This window comes from Lepidochelys olivacea (genome assembly GCF_965140295.1).
Source record: "Lepidochelys olivacea isolate rLepOli2 genome assembly, chromosome: 22".
In the NCBI taxonomy this organism is placed as follows: Eukaryota; Metazoa; Chordata; order Testudines; family Cheloniidae; genus Lepidochelys; species Lepidochelys olivacea.
The window spans coordinates 18,542,073-18,564,458 of NC_140432.1; the positions used below are offsets into that span (position 1 = coordinate 18,542,073).

General features: G+C 44.3%; 1 protein-coding gene across 1 annotated transcript; it reads left to right on the forward strand.

The window, feature by feature from the left end:
- Positions 1–4,082: 4,082 nt before the first annotated feature.
- On the forward strand, positions 4,083–22,189 carry LOC311511240 (uncharacterized protein). The gene is made up of 6 exons (XM_084611654.1): positions 4,083–4,293; positions 5,823–6,030; positions 6,595–7,021; positions 13,922–14,165; positions 16,407–16,614; positions 20,842–22,189. Exons 1-6 carry the CDS (start codon positions 4,125–4,127, stop codon positions 21,317–21,319), a joined length of 1,734 nt encoding a protein of 577 aa, XP_084467780.1. The 5' UTR covers positions 4,083–4,124; the 3' UTR covers positions 21,320–22,189.
- Positions 22,190–22,386: the final 197 nt, after the last annotated feature.

Genomic DNA, 22,386 nt, shown 5'->3' on the forward strand with positions numbered 1-22,386 from the left:
CGAGTCCAAATGTGCAGCTCCCCAATACCCTCGTGAAGATCCTTACCAGAGACAGCTCTGCCTGAGATCCAATGAGATTCTTTAGTCCATGAACAGGACTCTCATTCAGTATATATCTTACACGCAGTGTCCGACACTGTCACAATCCCTACTGCTAACACAACTTAGAGAAGACACCTTGGAGAGTTTCTGACATGTCAACAATGGGTTGATTCACACTAATGCTGCAGCACGGTGCATGAGAGTTCACAAGCTGCTGAAGTTGATCTGTATGTGACTTTCTCTCTTCGCCCACACACTTAGAGCACCTCAGTCTGTAACAGGACTCTGGACTAATCGGAGAACCCTTCCCCTGTGCATGTGGCTGCTTGTCAGCTCTGGAAGGGCTGGGGCTGGCAGAGCGCTATTAACTGGTCACAGAACTCTGTATCAGCTTCAGCTTGCGATTCCCTTAGGGACCTGTAACCAGCCCCGTGGCTGGGAAAAGCAAACAGGCTTTTAAAGAAAAGGTTTTAAACAGCAAGATGCATATCTAAAGTTAAAGACGGTAGGGGCTGAGTTCCACAGCTACACTCATCTTGCAGGGATACAAACGCATTCAAAGGCAGAGTGATGCAATTAATACTGTTTACAAAGGTTTCGGAGGGCAAATGCCAGCTATATTGCATCACTGTGTATTTTTTATTACTAACATTTGCTGCAAGCCCACAAACACACAGTGTAAACCTAAGGATTGTTGTTAAATACAGTAACATGTTACAGAGGATTGCATGGCTCAGGGGACTGGTTCATGGAATTAGAGCACTGTGCATTATGGAAACTAAAACTGAATTGAAATGTAAGTGCAATAAAAAGTACCTCATGAGGTATGAATCCTGAATGGAAAGGGACTGAATGTAGGAGGCTAGACAGAAGAAAATAACTAATACATGTGAATTGGAAACATTAATATATGTCGGCTCTGTCTCAATTAATTGATACATTGCAGAGGAAGACTTTATATGGTGCCACAAGGTGAAGGTCAGGGCTGAATCTGGTCTGTGGTATGAAGCTCTGTAACATCCTAGTAAATAATCGTTATTGAGGACACCTCTGCCTGATGTACAGTAGTATGCATACTTCTGTAAAAAGAGTACTTGTTCCATACGTATCTTCCATTCAGTGTCTACACAGGTGCAGGGAAACTGTAAATCAGGTCCAAAGGCTGGCCGGGCACTAATAACTATTCACACAAATCTGTATCAGGTGCAGCTTGGGATTCCTTTCGGGACCTGCAACCTGCCCTGTGGTTGTGATAAGGAGATGGGATTTAAAAGAAGGTTTTAAACACCAGCAAGCTTTATGTCTGAGAGTAAATATGGTAGGGCTGCTTTCCGTAGCTGCTTGCAGGGATATAAAAGTGTTAAAAAACAGAGTGATGCAATTTTTAACACTGGTTTACAAAGCTTTTCGATTGCAAATGCCATCTATGTTGCATCACATTGTATTTTTTATTACTAATAATTACTGCAACCCCATGGACACATAGGGCATGTCTACACAGGGATAAAAGACGTATGTCACAGTTGTGGCTGGCTTACCTCAGCTGACTCAGGCTTGCAGAGCATGGGCTGCAGGGGTAAAAATCACTGGGTAGACATTTGGGCTTGAGCTGAACCCTGGGCTTTGGGACCCTTCTCCTTTGCATGGCTCCAGATCTTGGGCGCCAAGCTAAGTCTGAACATTTACACAGAGATTTTTCAGCCCCAAAACCTTAGTCCCGCAAGCCTGAGTCAGCTGCAGGTTTTTTATCCCTCTGTAGACTCAGCCATTGTATAACCCTATAGATTGTTCTTAAGTACAGTAACTTGTAACTGGGAATTGCAGGGCTCAGGGGACTCGTCATGGAATTAGAGCATCTTACAATTACGGAAAAACTAAAACTGAATAGGTATATAAATGCAATACAAAGTACGTGCTGGGGGATGAATGCTGAATGAAATGGGACTGAATGCAGAAGACTAGAGAGGAGAAAATGACACTTGCTAATTGGAAACATTAATGTCTGTCTTTGCTCTTTATTAATTACTTTATATATTGCAGAGGAAGAGTTTATACAATGACACAAGGTACAGGTCAGTGGTGAATCAAGTCCCTGGTGTGGAGCCCGAGTAACTAATCTATATTGAGGACACCTTTGCCTGATGTACAAGAATATTCTTACTTCTGCAAAGAGAGTACTCATGCTGTAGATATCTTCCATGAGGTGTCTACTCAGGTCCAGAGAAACTGTAAATTGGGTCCAAATGTGCAGCTCAGCAATACCCTCATGAAGATCCTTACCCAAGACAGCTCTGCCTGAGATCCAGTGAGATTCTTTAGTCCATGAACAGGTTGCTCATTCTGTATACATTTTACATGTAGTGCCACAATCCCTACTGCTTACACCAGTTTAGTGAAGACACCTTGCAGACATATGTCAACAATGGGTTTCTCCACACGAATGCTGCAGGATGGTGTATGAGAGGTCACAAACTACTGAAGTTGATTTGTACGTGACTTTCCTTTTTCTCTTCCTTTCCCCCCACACTAGAACACTGAAGTCTGTGACACAAACCTAGCCTAATCTCAGAACCCTCCCCCTGTGCGTGTATCTGCTGGTGAGCTCTGGAAGGGGTAAGGCTGGCATAGTGCTGCTAACTGGTCACAGAACTCTGTATCAGCTGCAGCTTGGATTCCTTTAGGGACCTGTAACCAGCCCTGGATTTGAACAAAGCAAATGGGATAAAAGGAGGTTTAAAACAATAACAAGCTGTACATCTATAGTTAAAGACAGTAGGGCTGAATTCCCCAGCTGATCTCAGCTTGCAGGGCTATGAAAGCCTTAAAAGGTAGAGTGCTGCAATTTTTAATGCTGTGCATTAAGCCATTGCAATACAAATGCCAGCTGTATGGTATCATGTGTTTTTTATTATTTATTATTCCCAATTACTGCAGCCCCATAGACACAGAGTGCAATACTAAGTATTGCCCTTAAGTACAGTAACTTGTAATGTGGGATTGCATGGTTTAGGGGACTGGTTAGAACATCTTGCAATATGAAAACAATTAAAAGAAATATAGATGCAATAAAAAGTACATGCTGGAGTATGAATCCTGAATGAAACAGGACTGAAATCAGGAGACTAGACAGGAGGAAATCGCTGGTAACATAAGTCTTTGCTCTGCATTAATTATTTTATATATTGCAGAGGAAGAGTGTATATGAGGACACAAGATGGTCAGTGGTGAATCAGGTCCTAGAAAATAATCTCTACAGAGGACACCTTTGCCTGATGTATGAGAGTATTCTTACTTTCACAGAGAACTCATTCCACATAGATCTTCTATGCAATATATACAGGTCCCGGGCAACTGTAAATCAGGGCCAAACCTGCAGCTCAGCAATCCTCCAATGAAGGTCCTTACTAGAGATTGCTCTGCCTGAGATCCAGCAGAATTTTTTAGTCCATGAACATGTTGTTCATTCAGTAGATATCTCACACTGTCACAATCCCTGCTGCTTACACCAGTTTAGTGAAGACACCTTGCAGAGTTTCTGACATATGTCAATGAGGGGTTGAGTCATATTAATGCTGCAGCATGAGTTATGATAGTCTATGTGCTTCTGAAGTTGATCTTTTCATGATTCTCCTTTCTCTCTTCACCCATAGACTTGAGCATTGAAGTTGGTGACAGACCCTCACCTAATCTCAGGACCCTCCCACTGCCCACGAACACAATTTGTGAGCTCTGGAAGGGGTGAGGCCGGCATGGCGACATGACCTATTCACAGAACGCTGTACCTGCTGCAGCTTGGGATTCCTTTAGGGCCCTGTAACTTGCTCAGTAGGTGTGGAAAGGAAATGGGATTAAAAAGGTATAAAAGAACAGAAAGTAGTACGTCTAAAGGTAAACACCATTGGGCTGCGGTTCACGGTTGCTCTCAGGTTTCAGGCCCAAGAAAGCGTTAAAAGGCAGAGTGATGCAATTTTTCAGTACTGTTTACAAAGCTGCTGGAAAGAGTTAAAAGGCCGAGTTCAGATTCTGAATGATCAGGAGCAGCTGGCTGTGCACAGGAATCCTAGGGAAAAGCAACGCATTGTATGTGCAGATTCAGAGGGAGCATCATGACTGAGTTCACTGGAGGCGATGTTTACCAGGCAGAATTTGACCCAAAGGCCTTCCTGGAATATTTTAAGTTTGGGGAAGACACCTGGAGAGATGACTTTCTTATCTTCATCCTGAAACAATACTGTAAAACCTTCACTTCAGGTATGGCCTGTAGGTGGGATTTGGGACTCATCCCTGCTCATCTATCCCTGTCTGTGACATCAGAAACCAAGTTATTATCATGCCTCCCTTTGGCCTGGGTTGTGGTGAAGTATCCTGTAATATGCATTAGTTATTTGGTTTCCACAGTCACCCCTAGCCGATGTGCAACAAACATGCTATGGCAGTTCATCAAGTCTCACCTTGCTGCACAGGGGGGCTGAGGACCCTTCAGCTAGCGTTTCTAGATAAAAAGCCCATTAAATAGGCTAAATATTATTGTTCAGCCTTTGCAAGTACCACAGATTATCAGAAAGCTTTTCCCATCCTCCTCTTTCTGCAAGCTTCTATGCAGTACAGCCTTGGACTAACACTCAGGACACCTGAGTTCTGTTCTCAAGCCTGCCATTGACCTTCCCTTTGACCCCGGGCAAGTCACATCACCTCTCTGTGCCTCATTTGTAAAAGAGGGATAATGACATGAGTGTTCCGGTCCAAAGCGCTTGGAGCTGTATAAATGTAAAGCACTAGACAGAAAAGTTAGTTATTATTAATTATTATATAGCAAATTTCCCTTTAGCCTTCTCCTGGGAGTGGAAATGAGGTCTTTTATCAATAGCTCTAAATGTGTTCAAAATCACCCCTGCAGTAAAATTATTGAATATACTTGCTTGCATCCCTTATTAGGAAGTAGATGTGATGCAAATTTTAATACTGTTTACAAAGCTGTTGGATTGCAAATGTCAGCTATAATGCATCGCATTGTACATTTTCTATTTCTAACAATTACTGTAACCCCATAGACACATCATGTAAGCCTGGGGATTGTCCTTAAGTAAAAAGTAACTTCTAAGTTTGGTATTGCATGGCTCAGGGGACTGGTAATAGAATTAGAGCATCTTGCATGACAGAGAAACTAAAACTGAACAAAAATGTGAGTGCGACAAAAAGCACATACTACGGTATCAATCCACCATGGAAAGGGACTGAATGCAGGAGTCTAAACAGAAGAAAATTACTAACACCTGCTAATTGGAAACATAGATGTTCATCTTTGCTCTGTATCAATTCATTTATACATTGCAGAGGAGGAGTTTATGTGACGACACAAGGGGACAGTCAGTGGTGAATCAGGTCCATGGTATGAAGCCCTGTAACAGCCGAGTAAATAATCATTACTGTGAATAGCTCTGCCTGATGTACAATAGTATTCTTACAGCTACAAAAAGAGCACTCATTCCGTATACATCTTCCGGGCAGCGTCAACATTGTCGTCTTCTATACTGCTGCCTGGGTTAGTTTAGATATGCAGGAGAGTATCTGATGTTAATTTCCATGTCAAGAAGCATTGAGGACTTGCAGCCAAAGCTTGGTAACGCTGAAGTCACTAGGCGTTTGGCCATTGCCTTCAATGGAAGCAAGATTTAGCTCTAGATGCATTAAAACTCAATCAACTAAGCTTAATTGAGATGAAGTTGCATTTAGTCTGGTTAAGATGCAATGAGCTCCAAGAATTCTGTATTCTGAACCAGGTGGGGTGAAAGGGGACACCCTGATTGATATTGGCAGTGGCCCCACTATCTACCAGCTCCTCTCTGCCTGCGAGTCCTTTAAGGAGATCATTGCTTCAGACTATACAGACCGGAACCACTGGGAACTGGAGAAATGGCTGAAGAATGAGCCAGGAGCGTTTGACTGGACTCCAGTGGTGGAATACGTGTGTGAGCTAGAGGGAAACAGGTACCGGGGCTGGAAAAAGCAGATTGCCTAAATCCCTTGTGTATTGCTTAGTTTGTCTATGCAGCAACATCTACTTATGCTGATCAGCAATATAATCAGTGGTGAATACAGGCAGAATTTCTGGGGAGAAAATAGAAACCTGGGGGAATGTGGTTTTTAGTCATGATAGAATCTGTATAGGATCCCCTGTGGTTCTCAGTATTAGAGACCTTGGAGACAGTTATCAACTGGTAAAGTGTTGTTGAAGTAAATTCACCTGTTTGCATATTTTCTTACAAAATCACAATTTAATCGGGGGTCCCCTGAAAAAGTAGCCAGAGTTCATGACCCTGTTAGCAAACTGGGATGAGTTCTGAGCAAAATGTGGTGGCTTTCTGGCATGTCTTAAAACTGACCCAGAGAAGAAGGAACTAAAGATAGTTAACACAAGGTCCTACAAATAGACATCATTCTAGCAAACAATGTTTTCCTCCTAATATTCACATCTATATCATAGAAAGACACTGAAATTGCAGATAACCCTTGGGAGTTCATCTTGTATTGTATATGTGTATATCTCTGTAGGGAGAAGAAGACTGAGAAAGAGACAAAATTAAGGAAAACCATCAAACAGGTTCTAAAATGTGATGTCCACAAAAGCAACCCCATGCATCCAATCATCTTGCCTCCAGCTGACTGTCTGATCTCATCACTGTGCTTGGAAGCTGCTTGCAAAGATCTGAACACTTACCGCAATGCTCTGAAGAACATCAGCTCCCTGTTAAAGCCAGGAGGGCACTTGGTGCTGAGTGGAGATTTGGGCTGCAGTTTCTTCATGGTTGGCCCCAAAAGGTTCTCGTGTTTGGTCCTGAGAGAGGAATTTCTGAGGGAAGTCCTCAGTGAAACTGGCTTCATCATTCAGGAGTTTGAGATTCTCTTCAGGGATGATAATTTCATTGATGACAGCTCTGATTTCTCTGGGATGTACTTCATTCTCGCTCGCAAAGAGGAAGCAATATAAATTCTTTGGGGAGTACGGGTAAAGCAAACCCTCCCAGAAAGAACAGAGCTTAATATTATTAATAAACATAGCAATGAAATCAATGCAGTATTTTCTCCAGCAATGTTAAATACATTAACCCTTTGTTGTGAAATACACAATGCCCATGACAAATACAGGAGAATATAAGCAGCTAAATTGTTGCTGCAGGATGAACTCAACTGAGGAAATGCTTCTCTGCAGGATGAGTTCCAACAGACAATTTTGGTTGCTATTTTTTTAAAAAAATTTTGCAATTTTTGAATAATTTTTATCCAAGTTCTGCTTGGTTGTTGGCATTTGCCAAAGAAAAGCTCCAATGAGCTACATAGTCAGAGGAATGGTTTTGTTTCTGTAACCGTACTTAGCACCTTATATTACTTTGATTGATGCTCTTCTTGTGTTAGTGAAATGCCATGTTACTCCTTGAAATCTTCTGTTTTACGGTATGAAAAATGTGTATTTTTTGTGTGAAAAAACTGGCCTCATTAAATATTCCCAGTGAGGATATTGAGATGGATTTGCTCTATTCGAACCCTATCCAATGTGCATAGCTTTCCATTGCTTTAATGAACATGGGCTCATGGGCTCTAATCTTAATTTTTTGTCCGCTAGTTCAGGTTTCAGGTTTCTCCGGAAATGCAATTTTCAATGGAATTAGACAAGTCGGGCTTGGTCCTCTGGTCCAGTCAGTCTGTGTTCAGGCAGCACCTAACTGAGGTGAGGAGATGAATGTGGCTTTGTGCCTCCTTCTCTTCCCCCACTCCTTTACCTCCTGAACCTTTAGCTAACTGGCAGCCAGTTCAGCTCATCAGCAGAGCACAATGCAGCTGTAATATTATATATAATTCTGTAATGTTCTGTGGGCCTGGAGCCTACGCTGTTGGATATTCCCCAGGTTCTATGCTCCCCAGTTTCTCATGGCTGCTCTCCAAAGTGGGACGCCACTGGCTGGACTGGTCAGATAGGTCAGAATTCCAGATAAGAATCTGGATGGATGCAGGTCTGGGGCTGAGAGGGGCATCCAGAACTTCTGGCTCAAGCACCTGGTCTTGTCGGATCTCCTCAGAGATGCGCCTGAGCTGTCAAGCTCGATTCCAGGTCAAGAAAGTCAATTCCCTTCTCTGTTCCTGAGAGGATGTGTGCAAAATGCTGGTGGCGGGGCTATACTCAGACCACAAGTTCCTTTGGCGGGGGCTGGAGGCAAGCCAATCTGCAGGCTCAAAAAAGCCCTGAGAACTTGCTTCTTTTTTCCATAGGGCATGTCTGCACCTGAAGCGCTACCGTGGAACAGTGCCGCTCTAGCGTTGGAGACACTTACTCGAGTGACGGAAGGGGTTTTCCCATTGCTAGAGTGACTCCACCCCCTCGAGAGGCAGTAGCTAGTTCGATAGAAAAATTCTTCCATCGACCTCGCTGCATCTCCGGTGGGGTTAGTCAACCTAACTATGGCGCACAACATGTACAATTTTTCACAACCCTGAGCAACGTAGCAAGGCCAGCCTGGGTTTTGGGTGTAGACCAGGCCTTGGAAGCCACCAGCATGGTTCTGACAACAAAAATTACTACATGGCCCCGGGAGAGGGGACAGAAGCCTGAGCCTAAGCCCTGGCATCAGCCCTGGGTAGAGGGGTTTGGGCTCCAGTTTCAGCCCCAGACTCCAGCAAGTCTAACGCCAGCCCTGGCAACCCCATTAAAATTGGGTCATGACCCACTTTGGGGTCCTGACCCACAGTTTGAGAACCGCCGCCCTAGCATGTTGCTAGGACCCATTGACAGAACATGCATCTAATCTGTCGTTTGACTTGCTACCTTGAAATCTAATGTGATTTTTTTTAAAAAAATGGCAGAAAAAACAAAAAGAGCAAAGTGCCAATCTGAACAGCTGAGATCAATAGCCTCTGTGCCTTTGCTATTGGCAGGGCCACGAACCTTTTCAGAGGCAGACTCCTGATGCTGGGTCAGTTCAGACAGAGTTCAGATTCCTCGCTCTGACTGTGGGTGGGAGGTCATAGGGAGAACCAGAGCAGAATCTAAGCTGTCACCACTCATAACACCAACTGAGCTGAGATTGCTTAGAAGATTTAAAGTCCTAGGGGCAAAGCTCCAGGCCACTGAAATTAGTGGGAGTTTGGCTATTGCCCTGAATGGAAGCAGGGCGTGATTTTAACAGAAAAAAAAATGCATTGGAAAAACAGCCCAGTGTAATTGAGATGCAGCTGCATTTAGCCTGGTTAGGACATGATGAGCTTGAAGAATTCCCCAGTCTGAACCAGGAGGTGTAAAAAACACCTTGGTGAATGTCGGCAGTGGCCCACCATTTACCAGCTTCTAGATCTTTGCAAGATCTTTATGGAGATCATTGCTTCAGACTACAGGGACTGGAATTGCCAGGAACTGCAGAACTGGCTGAAGAATGAGCTGGAGTGGAGTCGGACTCTGGGGTTGCACGGTGTGTGTGAGCTGGACAGGACAGGTACTGAGCTGGAAGAAGCTTGTTATTTAAATCCCCTGAGTATTGCAAAGCTGCCTTTATGCAGGGCCAGCAACTCTCACTGATCAAATGCAAATTTATCAACAAAGAGATCCTTGGGGAAAAACAGGCCAGAAGAGTTTGCAGCAGTACAGAATGCAGGCAGAAATTTCAAGGGGAAAAAAGGGGAGCAGGATCAAGGGGGAATACATGGGAGAGGGGGATTCAGAGTCTCTTTAAGGTCCCCAATGGGGCTCAGCATCAAAGTCCTGTGGAGGCCGGAAGCTGTTGGCAGAGAATGGCGGGGTATCCAAACTGAAACATTTATAGGGAAAGCATTAAGCTGAGATGCTAAAGCAACCTTACCTAGTTCAAGATATTGTTACAAATCCTTGCTAAAAAGTTTGCTAGGGTTCAGGATGCATCAGCAACCTTGGCATGAGTTCTGAGCAAAATTTGGCATTAAAGGTTGGGCTTAGTTTCACTTGGAGATTTGGCATTTGTTAAAACCTGATCCACAAACCAAAAATAAAAAACGTCCCCCAAAGACCCTGAAAATAGACATCACTCCAGTAAGCAATTTGTTCTCTAATACTCACAGTTAGGAAGTTTTTCCTAATGTCTAGCCTAAATCTCTCTTGATGCAATTTAATCCCATTGCTTCTTGTCCTGTCCTCAGTGGATAAGGAGAACAATGGATCATTCTCCTATTTATAACAACCTTTTATGTAATTGAAGACATCATGTCCCCCCCACACTCAGTCTTCTCTTCTCCAGACTGAACAAACCCAATTGTTTTAATCTTTTCTGGACCTTTAATTCTTTTTGTTGCTCTCCTCTGGATTTTCTCCTATTTGTCCAAATCTTGCTCAAGGCATGATGCCCACAACTGGACACAAGTACTCCAGCTGAGGCCTTATCATTGCTGAGTAGAGTCAATGTTAATTTGATTCTTTGCTTTGAAACACACATTTCCAGAAGTGTTTTGTTTTGGGCGAACTTCATCCTGTGCAGAAGAACACCCCAAAACCTTAGTGTGAAGCTTATATCCTGTGATCTCCCCTCTTTACAGGAGTGAATTCTGTCATTTAGAATCCATGGGTAGGAAATTCAAATTGTCAGGTCTGTTTAGAATGAGTCAAAAGATCATTGTCATTCGAATTCAACAGGCCTGTACAAAATGGTTTCCAGGTTTGACCAATATTGTATTGAGCTGTCAGTGAGTCAGACTGTGGAACCCTTTCTGCATGAGAGAAATACAGTAGGTTCATAGTGGGATCCAGGATCGGCCCCTTAATTTCATCTAGTAGGAGCAATCCTGGAGTATTATTTGGTCCCGGCCCCATGGGACAGAGCTTAGCTAGACAACAGACTGACCATACTATGTTTAATCCATCTCATTGTGTGAGCCATAAAACACAAAGTGCACTTATATATTGGTCTATCTAAATATTTCATGGGCTTTGGCCCTGAACTCTTGGATTCTCAAGGTGTTGTACTCCCGACTTTCTCTGAGATGCTGCTGAGCGGGATGCTCTAGCCTGGTGTGTTGGGATGGACTGGAATTACTGATAAGAATTTGAACAGCACATAGTCTTGGGGATGAGCGGTGAGGCTACACCTTCATACACAAGCAACAGGTCTTGTGAGAACATGCACCTGAGCCTGGAAGTCCAGCTCTGCATGTGAATCTCCCCAAAGTTTGGGCATGTTTGTCTCTGATGGATCATAATACAATTCAGAGCCAGATGCAAAGCTCAGATTTCGACCCGGACTTTGGTAAAATTCAGGATTATTTGGGTCCAGAGTTTTGTTCGGGGCTTCTTTTCTGAACTACAATAGAAATTCTTGTGCTGCCAGTAAACAGGAGAGTTCAATGTAGTTGAGTATTAGCAAAAAACATTCATCGTCTAACTACAGTGTATTCTCCCTACCATTTACTTTCGGATAGGAAACCAGAATGAAAATGCTCTGGATCAGCTCTCTGATTTTGGTGGGAGAGCATAATTTAGATAATATAAGCAGCACAAAATGTGCCTTGAGAGTACACCCACTATTGCTTCCACATGTAATAAACAATGAATAACTTACGCTGAGCTAGCTCTTTTCAACCCCATACATTTTGATAAATACTGGTAGGGCACTGTAAAGAGGCATCTGCATACATACTACACCCAGCAGGGGGAGATATAGGATGGCCAACCTATTTTGACTGCTGCTAACCACATTCTCTGCAGCGCTTTGTCCTGAAAAACCACAGTAAGACAGTTCAGGGCATGGCGTAAGGCTGTGGTTCTGGTGTCCGCGTACCATCTGTGTACAGCTCCTGGGCACTGCAATCAAGTGCTGCCTATCCCTGACCTGCAGCAGGGCATGTAAGGTGGCTCTTCACATTGCACTGGGCCAGATCTTGAAGTTCTCATTTGAATGAGGCTCAAGCAAGCCTAAATGGCAACCTCAATTTTTAGCCTGTTACATCACATGTATTTGGACTCGGGTGACCAGATGTCCCGATTTTATAGGGACAGTCCCGATATTTGGGGCTTTGTCTTATATAGGTGCCAATTACCCCCCAGCCCCGTCCCGATTTTTCACCCTTGCTATCTGGTCACCCTAATTTGGACTGTTGTATCTATTGATCATTGTCACAATAGCCCTTTCACATGAGACTCTCAAAGCACTTTACGGACATCCCTGTGTGTGAGGAATGCTGTATATGGGGTCCTTCGTTGCATTTTACCTCTCATGGGAAATGGCCATCTTGAAACTCTTAAGAAAAGTATCGGAGTAGCCGCCGTGTTAGTCTGCATTCGCAAAAAGAAAAGGAGTATTTGTGGCACCTTAGAGACTAACAAATTTATCTGAGCATAAGCTTTCGTGGGCTACAGCTCACTTCATCGGATGCATAAAGTGGAAAATACAGTGGGGAGATTTATATACATAGAGAACATGGGCGTTACCATACACACTGTAACAAGAGTGATCACTTAAGGTGAGCTATTACTAGCAGGAGAGCAGGGGCAGGGGTGGGGGGAACCTTTTATAGTGATAATCAAGGTGAGCCATTTCCACCAGTTGACAAGAACGTCTGAGGAACAGTGGGGGGGTGGAGGGGGGAAATACTTTACTTTGTGTAATGACCCATCCATTCCCAGTCTCTATTCAAGCCTAAGTTAACTGTATCCAGTTTGCAAATTAATTCCAATTCAGCAGTCTCTCGCTGGAGTCTGGTTTTGAAGTTTTTTTGTTGAAGAATTGCAACTTTTACGTCCGTAATCGAGTGACCAAAGAGATTGAAGTGTTCTCCTACTGGTTTTTGAATGTTATGATTCCTGTTGTCAGATTTGTGTCCATTTATTCTTTTGCTTAGAGACTGTCTGGTTTGGCTAATGTACATGGCAGAGGGGCATTGCTGGCACATGATGGCATATATCACATTGGTAGATGTGCAGGTGAACAAGCCTCTGATAGTGTGGCTGATGTGATTAGGCCCTATGATGGTGTCCCCTGAATAGACATGTGGAAGAAAAGTAGAAGACAAATCCTCAAGCTTGCTAGACTCAGCCTCTACCCATCCAACTTCATCGTCCATCCCCTGCTGCTGTATGTCCTGAGAAGCTGGGATTGTTTATTCCAAATCAGACAATATTAAAGGGGAGACCCTGATTGATATCTGCACCAGCCCCACCATACACCAGCAAAACCTTCAAAGTGATCATTGCCAGAGACTAGATGGACCAGAAACCCCAGGAGGTGCAGAAATGGCTGCAGAATGAGCTGGGAGCGTTTGACTGAGCTCCAGATCTGGACCAGACCAGACCAGAACTGGACCAGATCATCTGAGCTCAGGACCAGATCATCATTCCACGGCTAGTATAGACATAGCCTCAGACTAGGGTGACCATACGTCCTGTTTTGGCTGGGACAGTTGCTTTTTTAAGCCCTGTCCCAACTGTCCCCACTTTTTTTTGGCCAAACTGGGCATTTGTACCATTTGTTCTTGCCAACTGATGATCAGCAAAAGGGACAAACGCCCAGTTTGGCCAAAAAAAGTGGGGGGCGACCCCTAGCAGGGCATGGAGGAACATGCTGGTGGAGGTGGGAGAGCGGCAACATCAGCCCTGAGTGGAAGGGAGGGAAGGCTGAGGAGAGCAGCTTGGGCTGGGCCAGCCCCATGCGGGTGGGTGGCAGGGGGCTTCAGGCTAGCCCCGTGCAGACCGGCCCCACACAGTGTCCCATTTTCCCATTGGGAAAATATGGTCACGACACACTTTCTTCCCCATATAGTCTTTTCTGCTTCTTCTTCTTTTGATTCTGCAGACTGAGAAAATCTTGCAGATCCTGTGGGATCTCTCAGCCTGAAAAATTTCCCAGTCTGAAGTGAAACTGAAATTTGCAAGTACAAGGAGGGGCTTAAAGTATCAACAGGAAGAGCTATCAGTCTCCATTCGGAACAAATGCAGAGCAGAGGTTGTTTGTGCAAGATGGAATCTCCAGCTAGTTTCACAGGGGGAGAAGCTTACCTGAAAGATTTTAATCCTGCAGTGTATTTGAAGACCTATTATTCCTTTGGTTCCAGTCATTGCCAAGGGAATGAAATTCTGGAATTAAATCTGAGAAGCCTGTTTAAGATATTCATTTCAGGTGAGTATAGTGTCCTGCGGGTATAGTGCACTAGGACTGAGAAGTTCTCAACTTTTCCCCTGTCTTGGGATCACATGCTCGTTTAATAATGCTGTCTGTGACGGGAAACAACAAGGCTCTATAAGGGTAGCAAGGCTTTTAGGACAGGCGTCTTGTCTTCATACTCATGGCATGCACATAATAAATAATATTGAGAGCATTTCTAATTGTAACTAGCAGCTGTAGAGGCCATGATGGTTCAGTATGATGTGGGGCTTTGTATGTCACACACACTAGTCTCTAGAGCTACATGCTCACACTAAGCCACTGAAAGTATTTCCGAGTTAAGTTAGCCCCTTCATTTCCTAAGTGTTGCAGCTAGTTTTAGCTACTCAATTTTCCCCTTTAAAAGCCATACATCAGTGGCAATCTCAATTCTGGAGCGGTCGGGGGCTGGAATAATGCATTGGAGGTGCTGTGGGTCAGGACTGAGGGGTATTGGCAGAGCTGGGGTTGGAGGAGAGCTAGAGCAGAGAAAAGTGGGGGCTGTGAGTCAGGACTGAAGAAGGTCTGCAGCGCTGTGTATAGTGAAGTCTGGGATTAGAATAACAAGCGTATGAGCTGCATTAGCAGAGCTGTGTCTGGTAGAGCCCAGGAGGGGAAGAGCGAGTGGGAGTTGCAGTTCAAGAATGAGATGCAATGGCAGAATCGAGGGTGAGGACCAAGGCTGGAATGGCAGACTCAGGATGGGGGACCCTGATTAGGGAGCCATCTGTGTCATCAACCCCAGACTCTCATGAGAATTAAAATCACTGACTCAGATGGACTTCAAATTGCAACTACTAAAAGGAGCAGGTGACCTGGTTCCCTGCATCCTATTATGATCAATGTTGCAATCTGGAACTATCCTCACTGTTGTACAAGCTGTTAAACCCTTTAATATCACAGGAATCAAAAAAAAAATCCTCCCTCTTCATAAATTAATCTGATTTCTTTCCTGCTATGTGTTATGAGAAGTAACAGATGTTGCCAGCTGGATTCTAAACCTGGAAATGGACTAGGGGTTACTGATGTTACTACACACCCTGGAGAACTTCTCCCTGGCAACTCATAGCATGTGACTGGGCTCACTGCTAAGCAGTTTATAACCAGGGTATTCTGGGTCAGCCTTTCCATTGCTGGTTCCCTACTCTGGTTTTCTAGCAACATTTTTAAAGCATGTTGAGGATCATGGTATCAGAACACCTGTGATAATGAGCGTCTATAGAATGATTATTGTGATGGTATAGAGAGTCCCCAGCTGAGATCGGGACCCTGGTGTGCTGAGCGCTGTACAAGCACAGAGGAAGTCCTTACCCTAGAGAGTTCTGAGACTGAAGTTAGTTCCTTATTCATGGTTCCTAGACCCTTATTCAAAGGGCAAAATTATTTAAAATATATTTATCAATGTGATTGAATTGATAAAATATGAAAGATAATGAGCTGATTATTCAATTACGAATGAAGTAAGGAGCTGGGTTTTGACGGGCCAAACATGACAAAATCAGTCTTGGGTCACCCCGACTGACACATCCCCGCCACTGTCAGACTCTTCTGAAGGAACTGAGGCATGCCGCTGGCTGACCTGAAGTTTTGTTACTGTGCAATGTTCTGCCTCATGTCACACTGCCAATCCACTTACTTGGTCATTCAATTAATAAATAATTAAGTAATTAGTCATTTAAATTTTTATCACATTCAATCACATACATTTGATAAAATTTCTAAAAATATTTAATCTTACATTGGCATATTTTTAAATAATTTTGGAGGTTAAATAAACAACTGGGAACAGTGGATAGGATGCTGGTACCACAGACAAGGAATTGGGAATAAGGAACCAACTTCAGCCTAGGCAGAGAGTTTATAATCTAAATAGACAAGATGTACAAAGGCAGGATTGTTATTCCCACTTAACACATGAAGGACTGAGGCTCAGAGAGATTAAGTGACTCACCAAAGTCACACGGCGAGTCTGTGGCAGATTTCATTAGTCTAGGCAAAGGCCCTAACCAGAACATACCTCCTTAGGTGTTGAGGCTATTGCTGGAGGAGTGTTCCATCCTACATACTATTTGCATGAGGCATCCAAGAAGCAAATGAAAACCAACCAAACAAAAAGCCCGCCTCAAAAAAACCCCAACCAGCACTGAGTACAACTTCTCCGTCTTATGGGTCATGCAATGCACCAATGTAACTTTGTTCCCTGCCGTTCCCAACCAGGTGGGTTGAAAGGCGACACCCTGATTGACATCGGCAGCGGCCCCACCATTTATCAGCTCCTTTCCGCCTGCGAGAACTTTAAGGAGATCATCGCTTCGGACTATACAGACCGGAACCGCCAGGAACTGGAGAAATGGCTGAAGAATGAGCCAGGAGCGTTTGACTGGACTCCAGTGGTGAAATACGTGTGTGAGCTGGAAGGAGACAGGTAAGGAAGGGTGACCTGGCTACTGATGATCCAGTCAGAGGAAACATGTCTTGTCACTGAAATGAACCCCTGCAGGGGAGGGGACCTCTTACTAGAGTGTGATGTGAAAACACAATGACAAACTGAGTAGGACACCCAAAGGCTGACATATGGCAGACGCAGGGGAAGCTCAAGAAATGGGAATCCACTGGAAGCGCTCGCTCCGGATCCAACTGCCATGTTTGGAAGCTGCCAGCTGAACCCTATAGGTCATGTGTCACTATTATTATTAGTTATACTGATTATGATACTATTTTTATTACCATAGCACCCACGAGCCATAGCCACATAGTGGCTGGAACGAAGGGTGCTGGGGATGCTGCAGCACCCCCTGGATTGAAGTGGTTTCCATCACATACAGGGTTTACAGTTTGGTTCAATGGCTCTCAGCACCCCCACTGTACGAATTGTTCCAGCTCCCCTGCGTTGTAGTAATACAAATAATAAATAATAATACATTGGCTGAAGTGAAGCAGTGTGTAAGTGTTTTAGGGTCAGGGCCTAGGGTTTACCTCTGTGTTGTGTAAAATTTTTGACTAGAATAGTGCTGCAAACAGAATAACAATCCTCTCTTTTCAGCCTTTATTATAAAACAACTCAGAAGTATGATCCTGTCACACATTCTCTGTAGCTGCTATCAGGAAAGCCTCCCATACCTCTCACAGAGCGCTGAAGCCTGCATACTTCTCAAACTTAACTAATTTTTTTTTAACTAATTGCAGCTGGTTGGAAAACAAACAAAAAACCATGGACATCTTCGTGTAACTTCCCCCATCGTTTTCCATCAACGTTTGGTTTGGACATTTTTCTGACCAGCTCTGCACATTTTCCCAGGTGACTAGTTTTTTGGGTGCATTAAATGAGATGCTGTAAAAAAGGCCCAAATCTAGTATGTCCTAAGCACTTCCCATGTGACAATCAGGCTCCCTTTAAGGTAGCTCAAGTTGGACACCCAAAAAGGGTCTCCCAAAATCAGTAGTCACTTTTGAAAATTTAGAACATACATTTTCTTTGTGCATAGAATTTGTCATTTTTCCTTGCATGATTGGTGACCTTAATAATAATTCTCAGGACAAAATTTCATGTTGAAACCCCTCTATTTCAAAAGGATCCGCCTTAGGGAGACTTTTATAGGTAATATGATGTGTTACACACATAGGTGCTGGAAATAAGGGGGCTGCAGTACCCCCAGGCTTGAAGTTGATTGCATTATATACAGGGTTTACAATTTGGTTCAATGGCTGTCAGCACTCCCACTATAAAAATTGTTCCAGCACGCCTGCATAGCCATGGACAAGGACCACCTTGTGTTAGGTGCTGTACAAACATACAGCAAAAAGAAGGTCCCTGCCCCAGAGAGCTTACCAACTAAATTTCACACTATTGTACTGAAATAACTATTCTAATATGTACTAATACTTCGCAGTTCTCAGTCACCTTCCATCTCATAAGAACATAAGAATGGTCATATCAGGTCAGACCAATGGTCCATCTAGCCTAGTATCCTGTCTTCCAGCAGTGGCCAATGCCAGATTCTTCAAAGGGAATGAACAGAACAGGGCAATTATCAAGTGATCCATTCCCTGTTGTCCGATCCCAGCATCTGGCAGTCAGAGGCTTAGGGACATCAGAGGATGGGATTGTGTCCTTGACCATCTTGGCCAATAACCATTGATGGACCTATTCTCCATGAACTTACCTAATGCTATTTGAACCCAGCTATACTTTTGGCCTTCACAATATCCCCTGGCAACGAGTTCCAGAGGTTGACTGTGAGTTTTAAAAACATACATGAATTTAGCTTCATAACAACTCTGGAAGGTGAAATACCATGGTGATGGGCATAGCATAAATACCTAGGTAGACAGATAAGGGGACAATGTCGGTGAGATAAATTTTTTTTATTGGATCAAGTTATTGGATGGAAGTTTGTCCAATAAAAGATATTACCTCACCCACCTTGTATCTCTAATATCTTGTGACCAACATGGCTACAACTACACTGCTGAGACAGATAAGGAAGTATTTTTATCTCCATTTTAAAGATGGGGAGACTAAGGTGCAGAGAGGGGAAGTAACATGCCCAAGATCACACAGGAAGTCAGTGGCAGAGTGAGAACTAAAACGCGGGTCTTTGTTTTGACTACATGACCACTGCTTCCACCGTAGATGGCAAGGACTCAGTTTTTCAAAAGCATATGTGGAGGGATTTGAAACCTGAATCCAAAGTCATATTGAAATGACCAACCAGGACACAGACCTTTACTAAATTCCGTAGTTCTGGTAATAAGGTTTCTATATGCATCACCTTTGCTGTGCCATGCCACAGTCTCTCCTTACTTGGTAATTTCCAGGCTTGTAGTTCTGGGCATTACCCCTCCCAGGACATTCATGCAGTGGAGTGCAAATAGTTACTGCCAACTGTGTAAGCGCAGCTGTACAAACACCGATCCCACTCCTGCTTCTCTCAATTCGCCCTTTTTCCGCTCTGGTTGAATACGGTTCAGTCATTGTAACCTGCTACTTGGCCAGTGCAGAGAACGTGGATGCCTCTCGCTTTTTAGTTTCCTGTGGGGTTATATGTTTAAACAAGACATTGAAACCTGGAAAACCACACAAATTGTATTTCCCAATAGCGTGTAAATGTTTGTAAAATTCCACTCTGGGCCAGCAGGGGCCGCTCATGGGACCTTGTTGAGAGCTTGTCTAGAATAAAAAATTCTAGTTAGTCTGGAGAGTAAGGTCCTTGGAACAGGGCTCTTGTCTGTACACGGGTCTGCAAAGGGCCATGGTGTGAATGAGGTAACACAATTGATAAATAATAAAACAACAGTTGTATCTAGACAGAGCAGCTGTCTGTGTCTCAGTGATAGTGTTTCAGTCTGCTGTGGGGCTTTGTGTTTCAGAGACTTGCTATCTAATCTCTCTCCAGAGCTAAACATCCACAGAAAGCTCGGACAAAATATTTCCAAGTACATCAGACCTTATGTTTTCAGAGGGCGGTGAATCGTTCTAGCTACTTGATTTTAATTGGCAGTCTCAGTTCAGGAGAGGTGCCGGGCTGGAAGAGCAAGGGGTGCTGTAGGTTAGGACCCAGGGGCATCAGCAGAGCTGTGTGTCTGTGTGTAGGGGGAGCAGAACTGGAATAGCAAAGGGTGGAGGCTTTGAGTCAGGAAGGAGTGAGGGGCATCAGCAGAGAGCTGGGTAGAACTGAAATAGCACGGCAGGCAAAGGACCAGCTGTTCAGAGATGAGATGCATTGGCAGCATGGGGTTGAAGGGGGCAGGACTGGCAGAGCAAGGGTCAGGGAATGCTGGTCTGGATAGAGGTACATTGGCAAAGCTGGAGGGGTGGGCAGAGCCCAGGACGGAAACAGCAGGGGAGCGATTCAGGCAGAGCTGTTGACGGATGCAGCCCAGGACTTTGGGGGAAGAAGGGCTGCAGATTAGAGGCAAGAGTCTCTATTTATCTGGGAACTCATACAGCCCCCATTGCCAGAGTGTCTGAGAGACTCTCTATTTTTATTAATGCATTGACTCTCAACACCCTTGTGACCTTACCCCCATTATCCAGAGAGGGAACTGAGGCACAGCGAGACTATGCGACTTATTCAAGGCCACTCAGAAGGATCTGTGGCAGAGCACAGAACTGAATGCAGATCTCCAGGGTTCTAGATTAGCATGCTAACCACTGGAACCTCCTTCTTCCTTGCATAGATCAGAAGCACAGAAGGTGTTGATGCAAAGAGAAAATGCTGAGCTGTCCAAAGCTCCCCATGCTCCTGGATCAGTAAGAATGGAGAGTCACACCAACGTCTTTTCTTGCTGCATTGCTCTGCAGTTTGACAATTGTGAAATGCCTAGCACCCAGGGAAAGTTTCCTCCTAACTCCAGCTAGTCAGGGGTTGGCTTATGCCCTGAAGCAGGAGGGTTTATAGCCCTTCCAGGGCTTGGTTATGGTTAATCCCTACTGTAATGTAACTGGCTATTATCCTTTTGTCTAATTCTTGGCCTCAGTGGTGTCGTGTGACAATGAGTTCCACTGGTTAATTGCATGCTGTGTGGAAAAAAGTCCCCTCTTATTAGTTTTAAATGTGCTGCCTTTTGATTCCATTGAACATCGCCTTGCTGAGATCTGATGGACAGACTGATAATCATGCAATGGTACACAATATAACATTTCTTGCAGGGAAAAGTGGGCTGAGAAGGAAGAGAAGTTGAGAAAGAAAGTCAAGCAGGTTCTGAAATGCGATGTGTCCCAATCCAACATCTTGGCCCCTGTGTCTCTGCCCCAGGCCGACTGCCTGCTCTCCACACTGTGCTTGGAAGCTGCTTGCAAAGACCTGAACAGCTATCGTGCAGCACTGAAGAACATCAGTTCTCTGTTAAAGCCAGGGGGCCACTTGGTGATGGTGACAGTCCTGAAAGAAACCTACTACATGGTAGGCCAGCGCAGGTTCTCCTGCCTCTACCTGGAGTGGGAGTCGGTGGAGGAAGCCCTGAGAGAGGCTGGGTATGACGTACAGTGTGTTGAGGTGACTCCAAACTGTTCTGAAAGCGCATTTTCAGATTTTGAGACTGTGCTGAGTCTGGTTGCGTGCAAGCGGCCTGCTGAAAATGAGCAGGAAAGAGCCTTGGCGCAAGGGAAAGGGCAGGGCTGGCCTTAGGGAGACAGGCACCCGGGGCAAACTTGTATTTTGGCTCTGTGGTGGGCAGGGAGCACAGGGAGCTGGGGTGGGGGCTTCTCAGAGCCAAAGCTGGGTCTGATTTTGCATTAGCATGTGCATTAATCAAAGAACATAGAATTGAGAGATGAGACATGTGACCCAAGGACCCCTTGATGCTAACTGGTAGATGGCCCCGGGGTACATAGGGGTACACGGATCTCCTGGGTTCATCAAAAGGGGTCATGTAATGAAAGCCTGTGTCACACTGATCATCATAATCATTGCAAGATGCATGTATGGAAAACATGTGAATAGTTATGGATATATAGTAAAAATTATGTTCCCTAGGACTGTGAGTAAAGGCAGGCCACCAGGTGATCCACATATCTCTGTCATGCAAGACAGAGATGCGTATGTCACTCTGGCTCACCACGTGCAAACTGAGTATTGTGTGGTTCCCAAAGGACACCCATTTACAGTCTGAGCAAAATTCTAATCAATAGATTGCAGGGGCTTCAGGAAAAAAATAAACCAAGAGGAGTTATCTTGTTTAGGAGTAAGGTAATGAACTTTTGAAACTATATCTGGGGTGTAGATGAACCTCCAGTTATTCCTTCAATCTGTGAGGACTGCCAGTAGGATTGATTTTATGAGAATGGATCTCAGCTAAACTGGTTGAAAATGCTGAGAAAAGGACATGAGGTAAGCTATCTCGTAGGAGACAGCGGAACGCCTTGTTAGGTAAGTGTCGGCTCTAGAAAGCATGTTATGATTTTGTTTTATATGTAACCATTGCTTTGCAATATCCTCACTTTCTGTCCTTGAATCTCTGTTTGGATAATAAACGTATTCCTTTTTTCACGATATGTATATATTGAAGTTCTGTGTGTTGAGCTGTGTGGTGATCCTGAGCTGAATCTTGCAAGCTGGTGTGTGCTTTTCCTTTCGGGAGTAGCAGCTCTCAGAGTTCTGTAAATGTGCAATGGAACGTGGGCTGGGCGTGCCAGAGGCCATTCCAAGAACTCAGGGGGAAGGTATGTGCCTATCGGTAATCTGTACCGAGAAAG